This window comes from Schistocerca piceifrons, chromosome 7 (genome assembly GCF_021461385.2).
Source record: "Schistocerca piceifrons isolate TAMUIC-IGC-003096 chromosome 7, iqSchPice1.1, whole genome shotgun sequence".
Classification (NCBI taxonomy): domain Eukaryota; kingdom Metazoa; phylum Arthropoda; class Insecta; order Orthoptera; family Acrididae; genus Schistocerca; species Schistocerca piceifrons.
In genome coordinates, this window is record NC_060144.1 from 7408513 (window position 1) to 7419833 (window position 11321).

Below are 11321 nucleotides of genomic sequence, written 5' to 3' on the forward strand. Positions count from 1 at the left end.
GGGCTGCGATCACCCAGAGGCGTGAAGTGATAAGAACTCAGAAATTGCAGCAGAGCATCATCTGTGGAAAAATCACTAAGGAATTTTTTCATCTGGCTTTTGAAAGTGCGGACAAGGCGCTCGACCTCCCCATTCGATTGCGGATGGAAGGGCGGTGCTGTAACATGATGAATCCCTTGTCCAGTACAAAAATCACGGATGGCCTGCGAAGAGAACTGAGGGCCATTGCCCGTGACGATTGTGGATGGAAGACCACCTAGCGCAAAGATTTTGGACAAAGCCAGAGTCGTTGCCGCAGTGGTGGGCGACGGACATCGAACAACAAACGGACACTTCGAGAAGGCATCAATCAACAGTAGCCAATAAGTACCGAGGAAGGGGCCGGCAAAGTCAGCGTGCACCCGTTCCCATGGCTGTGCCGGATCAGGCCACGGAGAGGGCATTGTACGAGGTGCAGCCAGTTGTTGAGCACACTGACCACACGTAGCAACCATGTGGGCGATGTCCGAATCAATACCGGGCCAATAAACGTGTCTGCGGGCCAGGGACTTTGTCCGAGAAATACCCCAATGGCCTTCATGCAACAGTTTGAGAACATCTTTGCGAAGAGAGGCTGGCACCACGACCCATGGAGATGCGCCATCCGTGGCCAGAAGAACAACACCATCACGAACAGACAGACGAAGGCGCAAGGCATGGTAGTTGCGAAGGGGATCCGATGCCCGGCCCTTGGTCCTGTCCGGCCAACCCCGTTGAACAAAACCGATCACCTGACGCAGGATCGGGTCCTGCGCAGTAGCCGACGGGACCTGCGAACCTGTAAGTGGAAAACCCTCGACCGCACGATGTTCTTCCTCATCAATGTGGAAACAGAGTAGCCCATCACGATAGAAAACCGGGTCGGGGCCCATTGGCAATCGCGACAATGCGTCAGCGTTGGCGTGCTGGGCCGTGGGGCGATAGTGAATCTCATAGTGAAAACAAGACAAGTATAAGGCCCAACGTTGCAGGCGGTGAGCTACCTTATCCGGAAGCGACACCGATGGGCTGAACAGAGAGACCAGCAGCTTGTGGTCGGTGATGAGGTGAAACTTAGAACCATACAAAAAAACGCTGAACTTTTTTAGAGCATAAATGATAGCGAGTGCCTCCTTTTCGATTTGAGAGTAACGCTGTTGCGCATCATTGAGGGTCTTGGAAGCATAGGCGATGGGTCGCTCCGACCCATCCTCATACCGATGGGCGAGAACAGCCCCTAGGCCATACTGTGACGCGTCAGTCGCCAGAACCAAGTGCTGACCCGGACGGAATGTGGCAAGACAAGGCGCCGACTGCAAATGAGCCTTCAGGCGGACAAAATCCTGCTCACACTCATTGGACCAACAGAGGATGAGCTACCGCCGCCGCGGCTGGAATGAATTTGTGATAATAAGCAATCTTGCCTAGAAACGCCTGAAGTTCTTTGACCGTAGACGGCCGGGGTAGAGCGTTAATGGCCGCAACGTGCTGATGTAGAGGACGTATACCCTCACGGGACAAGTGGAAACCAAGATACACAATGGAGGGTTGGAAGAACTGTGACTTGTCCAGATTGCACTTCACCCAGCCGAATGCAAAACCCGAAACAGTGAACGCAAATTGCGAAGGTGCTCCTCAGTGGAGGCCCCCGTGACAACAATGTCATCCAGATAGTTTATGCAGCCGGGAACGGAAGCTGGGAGCTGTTCCAAAAACCGCTGAAAAATGGCCGGCGTGCTAGCGACGCCAAATGGTAACTGCTGGTACTGATACAACCCACAAGGAGTGTTGATGACAAGAAATTCCTTGGAAGAAGCATACAACGGCAACTGATGGTAAGCCTCCGATAAGTCAAGTTTGGAAAAGAACTGGCCCCCAGCGAGCTTGGTAAATAACTCCTCAGGACGGGGAAGAGGATAAGTGTCAATGAGGCTCTGAGCGTTGACAGTGGCTTTAAAATCACCACACAATCGCAGACTCCCGTTTGGTTTAGAAACCACCACGATTGGCGATGCCCATTCGCTGGAGGTAACAGGAAGGAGAATCCCTGAAGCTGTTAACCTGTCTATCTCAGCCTTGACAGGTGCACGCAACGCCGCCGGAATAGGGCGTGCCCGGAAAAACTTTGGGCGAGCTGTAGGTTTAAGAGTAATGTGGGCTTCAAAATCCTTGGCACGACCCAGACCAGCAGAGAACACGGACGAAAATTCAGAACACAATCCATCCAGCTGTTGATTCGGAATATCCTCAGATATGAGGTGCACATCATCATCAATGGAGAACCCGAACAACTGGAAAGCATCATAACCGAACAGGTTTTCAGTGCCCGCATGATCCACCACATAAAACGTGAGGGGCCTAACAACAGACTTGTAGGCAGTGGAAGCATCAAACTGGCCAATGATAGGAATTTTCTGTTTCTCAGATTTCGCGTAACGGGAGGGGAGCCCAACTCCAAATACGTGCGAGAATTAATGAGAGTTACTGCATAGCCAGTGTCCACTTGCATGCAGATGTCTTTATCCAGAACACGAACAGTAACAAACAACTTATTTGTTTGAGAAAGCACACAGTTAACATCCATGTCCGATGCCTCGTCCTCGTCGACAGGAACTTTAGGGGACTGACACACAGAAGCAATGTGGCCTTTTTTCCTACATGAATTACATGTGGCCCAATGTTTTGGACTCGCGGCCCTGTCATGCTGTATGAAACAACGTGGACAAGAAGGTAGTGCGGAACGAACCTGCTTCTGTGGTTGTTGTTTTCGCTGCAAGCGTTGCGGCCCAACGCGACGTCGTTTACGCGAGTGAACCGCTGCCACATCTTCGTTCTCCTGTGAAACAGGCAAATTGTCCGTGTCAAAAGTTGGCTGTACAGCGCCTACATCACACCATGCGTCTATTTGCGTGCCAGCAGCATGAGACACTTCAAAAGATTGAGCGATGCTTAGAACTTCCGACAACGATGGGTTTGGCAGTTGTAGGGCACATGCCGAACTTCTTTATTAGGAGCAAGCCGTAGAATAGCATCCCTAACCATTGAATCAGCATAAGACTCATGATGAGTGTCCATGACAAACTGACATTTCCTGCTCAGACTGTGTAGTTCCGCCGCCCAAGCCCGGTAAGATTGATGGGGCTGTTTACGACACCGGTAGAACGCCACGCGGGCGGCAACGACGTGGGTGTTTTTTCGGTAATAGTTAGACAATAAGTCACACATTTCTTGGAAGGACAGAGAGGCAGGTTCCCTCAGAGGGGCTAACTGAGATAGCAGCTGATAGATCCGTGGGGAAATCCAAGATAGAAATAACGACTTACACATAGGAGCATCGACAATGCTGAAAGCCAAGAAGTGTTGCCGCAAACGCTTCTCATAATCCTCCCAATCTTCAGCAGCCTCATCGTAAGGAGGGAATGGAGGTGGAGAAGAGGAAGACAGACGATGAGTAAGCGACGTCGACAATGCCTGAATAGCAGCCGTCAGCTGTGTTTGTTGTTCAATGAACGCTTGCATAAGCTGTTCCATGACTGCCCCGTCACGAACACACAAATCCACAACGCAGTGAAAATATCCAACCTCGTCGCCAAAAAGTGTTATAACCTTTAATTACCAATAATTGCGTGAATATTCAAACACGCTCACTTAGAAACAATAGCTCGTTACATGATAACAACTCAGTATCTCTTCTGCGACTCCCGTGCCGTGACATGCGGCCGGCGCCGTTCGTAGCTAGGTGGCGCTCCCGCGCTCAGCCGAGTTGCGGAGCGCCTCTATCACCGTTTGCGCGTACTGTCGTGGTGGCACTGTCACAACAGTTGCTGGGCAGAAACTTTGAAAAATACAGAGACATTACTTTTCTTCTGCACTGTGATGCCCCTCATTTACATGAATAGACACTGTATTGTTAATCCTGGTAAATTATATGAAATTATTAATCAGTGAGTTAATTACTTAATGCTGTGTGACATACTGTACAGAAAAATTAAGATAACAAAAGTATGTAACTGAAGTCAAATGGTACTTGTCCAGAACTTCAGGTTTAATTATTGCAGAAGATAATTTTTAAGTATTTTAAAATATGTTACAGGAGGGTTGGAATGCTTAACTTTTGATTTTACTTATTGGCCCACAAAGTTTATAAATCTCAAACTGCAATGCTAACTTCAGTTTACTTTAGCTTCCAATTAACAGCGCCCTAATGAAAACTGATTACACAAATGTAATAAGAACACTTGAAAAAATAAACTGAATAATAAATTTAAGTGACATTAAGACTAAATAGGATTTTGAGACCTTTTTTAGGTAAGTACTATGTGTGAACAGACAAATAATACTGGAAATGAGTTATTTTTGGGAGTAGAAAACCATACCAGATGTGAAGCTCCACCAGCTTTGTCATACGGTAAGTTCATGGCTATATGTGGGATACTGCACATTCTGAAATTTCTGTTTGTGGCTTATGTTAACAGTTGTAGATACTGTGCACACAGCAAACAGTTGTTGTGAAGGTGTAGGATGCCTTTTGTGCTGTGTGAAAACGACTTCCTCTATGTAAAGGTGATACTACTTCTTGGCCTAATACAACTGACGCCTCCATTCTGCCTTATGCTTTCCCATGATGATTCACCCAAATTTTACTACTTGTGGTAAGATGCGCCAGGTAGTTCTATCTTTAAGCATTATACTGTGCCAAAATAGATGTGGACATCTGCACATACATCATCTTGTGATAATCACAGGGCACGCTAAGGAACCAATTGGCACACCAACTGTGGTATCTGAAAACCTTAACAATTACGTAGGTGAATTCAGTGCTCATGTTCAGTTCCCTGTCAAAAGGCAAAACTAAGGAAATAAACTAATTCTCATAGAGCATGATCCTAGATTTAATCAGAAACAGAGTGCACAGATGCTAATAGAGCAATTAGCCAGTGATTGCTGTACTTTGCTTTTTAAACAGATGCGTCCACTTGTAACAATTTCTGCCACATCTTGCAGCACAGGAAGCCAATCTAATGAAGTTTCCCAGTCCATCAAGCAAAGGAGACCAATAATATCAGTGGTTTCAAAATTGTGACTAAATGTCATGTTCTGCAGAGGAGCTGTGATGAAATACAATGGAGCCTGGACAACACTGTACACTGTAGGTCCAGAGCAAGGACACAAACTGTGGCCGAAATGTCTGTTTTATGCAGTGTCAGTTATTTTACAATATGACAAGGCATCATACCCAGAAAAATGTGAGGGCTTGCTGAAAAGTAATGCCTTAAACTGTTTTATTCTGATCTCAATACTAGTTGAAGTATTACATGACATGCATATTACTCATTCAACTTTTCTGCTTCGCTAATGCAAGTTGCAACCCTCTGTTGCTAGAGCAATGATCACTGAAGTTATTTGTTCATGAGCCAGTACTGACAAGGTAGTGTGACATCTCAGGCCACATATGTACTTCTTGTATTAATTGGTAATCTACACATATTAGTACATTACGAGTCCCCACTGACTGGGTGTACTGAGGGCACAGTAAGTTGGCTGCCAGAACATAAGTACTGATCATTAAGTGAGCATCATGCTGAACCGTTCTTGTGGACTGCTCTCTGTTTCGGATTGCTGCAATCCTCAGCAACTCCAAAATTGTGATAACGTAATTCCCTGACGAACTGTTACTGTGTAAGCAGATGATTAACTGATGAGTAACAATAACTCTTCTCATATTAAAATTCACTACACAATATAACAATGCCAGACCACACACGAAAACTGTGACCTCTGCAGCAATCCGTCACCTTTTGTTCACTGTCATCAATCACACTCCATAAAGTCCTGTTTTCCATTTTTTTTTTTTTTTTTTTTTTTTTTTTTTGAGAACTTAAAAAAATGTGTTCAAGAACTTTACTTCGATAGGATGAAGCATGCAGGGGTGATGTGGCTCTGTCAACAAAGTCGAATATTCTACAGTGCTGGTATCAACAAACTAGTCTCTCATTGAGAGAAATGTGTTTGTCGCAAAGGTGACTATGTTAAGAGATAAACATGTAGATGTAACAAAGATGTAGAATGTTAATAAAGTTTTATTTAATTAGCAGTTATTCAGAGTACTACTTTTCATACACCCTCATATTTATGTTAGCTGACTCTGTTTTGACTGACTTATTGTGCACTCAAAGTCATCTGTTGGCTGATGTTGATGCCTTCCTAAAGGTCATATCCTTCCTTCACAAGCATGCAAGGCTTTGGCTCTTCACTTAGAGCAATACTGCAAATTTGTTATTACATTCTGAAACAGTCTTGTATGAAATGGTAGTACATACCCAAGAATAAAAATGAATTAAATTAAATAGCTTTTAAATACCTGCTCAACATCATTATAAGTTGTGCGAAGGATTTGTACAGCATATAATCTACTGATAATGGTGGGCTTATTTTTACAGCTGCTGAAAGGCCGGCATATGATGGTGCGTGTGGGAGGAGGCTGGGACACGTTGGACCACTTTCTACTGCGCCACGACCCCTGCCAGGTGAAGGTAGTCAGCCGTGACTCTCCTTACCTGCACATCACAGCCAAATACCGGAGCAACAGCCACGCATCTCGCTAACAGACACTCGGTCATTCACGTACACAGCTTGTGCACACCAGCGATCCCAGCGTGCCACGTGAGACTGGTCACAGAGACACACAGTCACCGTAGCAATGGTCGATGGTCTTCTGGCTGCTTACTAATGAGCTGACTGCATATCTACAGCTGAGTATTGATGAGATACTTGATATTGGAAGTGTAAAGGAAAGCTAACTACCAAATTATTACAGACAAAAGCTGTAATTTAACCATAATCTGTAGTTTGGATGCAGTCTACAAAACTGTGAGGTTTCAATAATTCATTATGCCTGTAATACAAATAGATTGTTTACAGAGAAAATGTCTAAACAACAGGAAACCATATAAGAAAAAAATCCATAAACCTAAAATAAAGGTTCACTAAGCATATCTGAAAATGTGTTCCTCAGATATGATTTGAGTAATTATTATTTATCTATAAAAACTGGTATAAGTTTCAAACAGAATTAACAGTTAAGTCAAAACAGCTGGACTACAAAATTTACTGTGCTTTAATGGTAAAATTCAGTCATTCCAGTTGCAGTGAACAGGCAGGCCATCTGCAGCATATAAGTCTTGAATTACTATATCTGCAATGGCAATGGGCAAGTTAACATTGTCATAACATTAATTTGTTATTAATTAGAAAAATGTTGTTACCTAATATGGGCAACTTCCATAGCCTAATCAGATAATTTTGAAATTCAAGTAGTCACCGCAGCTGCAGAGCATTTGCAGAAATTAATAACTGAATTGGAGCAGGTGTTTAAAGAGGCTTTTCGAAATAATTATTGCCATTTCCCTCATATTGAGAGAGTATCAAATTTATAGCTGAATAATATTTATGGTTATGAAACCACATCTGCCATACTTCAGCATACAAATACAATTAATTATTACATTTGACATATAAATTCGAAAGAACAAAGTATGCGTCTTACACAGGTGCATCACAATTAGTGGCTAAATGTATCTGCATTTCTTGGCTATTTTCTCCTCTGTTGCACTCCGCGTAATTTCTATTTTTCACAGGAAATTGTAAAAAAAACACACCTGCATCTGGTATCCAACGGCACACAGCAGAATAGTTCATAGCTTTCACTAATTACAGTGATGTACACTAAAAAAATTAAAATACAATAAGCAGTAATTAACAGGTATTTTGAAAACTATTTCACCACTGATCACAAGAAATTGCATGCATTTGCACACCCAGTTGCATGTCAGTCTTCAGAAAAGGCAAGTACTTCCACTGCAATGGTATGTTGCCAATAGAAAAGTAAAAAGTCACACTCCAACACAAACAAATTTAACAATTGTACCAGACTTATTGATAATGTATTCCAGATGTTTTGTTACAGATATAGTGAGACATGCTGCTTTGGATGTACTAGACCAATGCAGAAGAATGAACACATTCATCACACAATTTGCTCTGGCATCCGCAGAAACATTCGAAATAAAACTCTCTTGTAAACTTGTGGCTTTTTCTGTTGCATGGCAGACATTTAAAGTTTTTTAAATGACCTAAATTACCACTAGCAATTCCAAAACACTACACTGCATTCGGCCCTTTCAATGCACACTAGTATATTTGTAGTCATATTCATAAACTTCAAATATGAAGTTTACTTTCCTAGAAGGCTCTACCTTTTAAAAATTTGTTATTTTAGAGAGCACTGACCTCTTTACTTTTTGTCTCTGATACTTTAGCAGAGATGCACAGGAAATCTCCATGTACAATACAGGATTCAGCAAAGGAATTTTCAAACATCAATCATTCAGTTGAGGTTAAATGAAAAACATTTCATTATGTAAAAGAGTACATTGTAAAAAAAAATAAAAAAAAAATTTATGCATGTAGTTCCAGAGACATTTTTGTTTAAGTTGTTACTCCACCTCAACTCTGCGGTAATCTTCCAAAAATCTCTCCTCCCACAACATTCAATAATAGGAGAATAATTTTTTGTATCCTGAACATAGCATATGGCAATCAGACATATGAGGTATGACGAGATGGAACACATCTTAATATGGGATATGATTGCCCAATTTAGTTCTGTAACTGTGGCAATCTCATATTGGAATCATACTGGCATTCTGATGTGTACTTTCACCAGATGGAAAAGTGATTTTCATGTGTTATGTGAAACTGTCTACTGTCAACAGAGAATAATTGTTCATCTTCCTCGCCTATAATACTCCGATACTTACATGGTATGGACAGATCTTTCTTGTAATTGCTAACATATTTTCCAGGGTCCGAAACCCAATTTTTTGCTTGTGTACTTAAAAAAAATGTCTAATCAACTAAATTCTCTCACAACCATCACAGCTGTTTGAAACTGCCTTTTAACATCACTTACAGAGAGAAAATCAAAATTATTTATGTCCAAAGTGTAAAGCCAGACTATATTGCCAAAATCAACCAAAATGTCTAAACTTGGAATATTGTTCCTTACTTTGTGAGGTGGGAAGTACACTTTTTTTCCTTATCTATCTGCTGCTATAAATATGTCAATCCACACAACACCATGATGTCTTTGAAAATGACATTCATCAGCAGTTGAAGGTTAACATGAATTATGGTTTCCCCCACCAGATTTCTAACCAACACACCTCACCTCACCCCCACTCCACCCCAGCAAAATTGGTCACTTTTTACTGTTTCATACACTTTCCCTTCCCCTCTCATTGCCAACAACACACTGTCAATCTTTCAGCATCCAAAATACATATCAGCATTGTGGATTCTACCTTTTGTAGAGTGCATGACAGTTATTGAAAGAACCTGCCATAAGATATAAAAATTAAAATATGCTATTGTATCTACAACTTAGAGTTATTTATGAAAGTCCAGAAAAAACATAAATAACTTCATAAGTAAAAGTAATGATTCCCCAAATAGTTCAGTGACCAAAACATCCATGAACAAGGCTGAAAATTTGTTCCCGAAAAAAGATTACACCAAAAGCTAGCTAAGTTTTCTGTTTTGTTTATGTGCCTTTCAGCAACTCAGTGTCGCAACATTTTTGTAAGTTGTTACCTTTACTCCTTTAATTATCTAACGATTTTCTTTCTTGTTGCAAAAATTCAGAAGCAGAACTGTTCCAGGGTTCAAAAAACTGATGATACTTCTTTGAGGAAAATACTCAATTAAAGCCTAAGAAGCCTCCAAATTGGTTCATGAATGAAATGTACAATATTAGCAACTTTATTGTAAAGTCACATCATATTGCAGGCTGCTCTCACAGATTTTTAATTTCAGGGCCATGACAAAAAAAGATCTAAAAGTCCTGATAAAAGAACACTTCAAGCCACAGTTGCAACTGCAATAAACTATAACTGAAGTACAACTACCATATTCAGCTGCAACAACTGTTTACTTTCATCAGTATAACAAGACTACTGTTGAATAAGGAATATAACAGTGTAAAATGACTTTCTCCTCTAAATGGACTTCAATTATTGAATTTGATGAGAATTCCACATTCTCAGCACAAATATATCCAAGATTACATTTATGACTGCTTTGCTTCGTTATGAAACTGTCTTGCGTATTTTTCTCTGTACTTTTAACAATTGTGCATGTGTCAACTGTTTCACACATACATAGAATGTGAAATGCATATATTAATAAAGTATTTTGGACAGCAATGTTTTTTGCTTAGTACAATGAATACAGTTACTATTCTTTGTAAAAATTGTATGTATTAAGAAAGTGTGTTGAAACTATTCTTGTGATTGTTTTAATGATAGTCTTTATTAAATGCTTAATGTTTTGTCCAACATAAAAATCTCTTTGACATTTGAAATTGTGTGGCAGCACTAACCTGTAATATAAACAACGTTTCTTCATATCTATTCGTATGTGGTGTGTATGTGTCATATTTATCTCTATAAATGTGTCAGCAACGTTATGGAATGTATGAGGTCAGAATAATTTCATTTGCCGTAAGTTAACAAATAACTTGAAAATTTGGCTTGTATTCAGATGTGCCTACATGAGTGATACTCAGATTACTCAAAATTAGTACAAATTTTCTTCTTAGATGGTAGCCAATAAAAACTATAGTTTACAATAAAAAAAAAGAAGTTACTACTACAATGAAGTTGGGTGTATCTTCATGTAATTTGTTCATTTTGCACCATCCTGAGTGCAGTTTTCTGAACTGTAAGCAATAAAATTATCTTAATGCTGCAGTTGGCTCAAGGAAATATGCAAGAAAACAAAACTGAAATGCTGTAGTACTGCTCCCTCTTAGGTTCAACATTATTTCATTGAAGTGGTGCTTCAAAGTATCCTGCAGACTGAAGCAAACCAGACAAGGTAAGCCCTCTAACAAAAAAGGGGGTTTTACATTCAAAGCTAAATGGGATGAGTGTTGGAGCGAATATTCAGTAAACACCTCCAAGTGTTTGTAGCAACATCTCTTTTTCATTTAGCAATACAGTTATGCAGTACAGTTACCAAAGCATAACTCCTGAGAATGTCCAAGAACATTTTAACATCTTCAATTACCTTGAAGTTGAATGTACTGTATTTACCCGGGTATAAGACGACCCTGATAATAAGACTGTTTTTTCAAGAGGCTTCTTCAGAAAAATTTATTTTTAGCATATTCAGACTAAACACAATTACAAAGTACCTCTTTAAAAAGTTAACATTATACCTATTCTGAATTTACGCCATTTATT

The 11321-nt window shown here is 40.7% G+C and overlaps 1 protein-coding gene across 1 annotated transcript in view; it reads left to right on the forward strand.

Moving 5' to 3' along the window:
* Window positions 1–11321, forward strand: part of LOC124804990 — a 358660-nt gene extending 347339 nt beyond the window's left edge. Inside the window, exons 10-11 of the mRNA XM_047265383.1 lie at window positions 6459–6551; window positions 9892–11321. Of these exons, the coding sequence (XP_047121339.1) occupies window positions 6459–6551; window positions 9892–9972 (174 nt within the window). The 3' untranslated portion in view covers window positions 9973–11321. The remainder of the gene's footprint in view (window positions 1–6458; window positions 6552–9891) is intronic.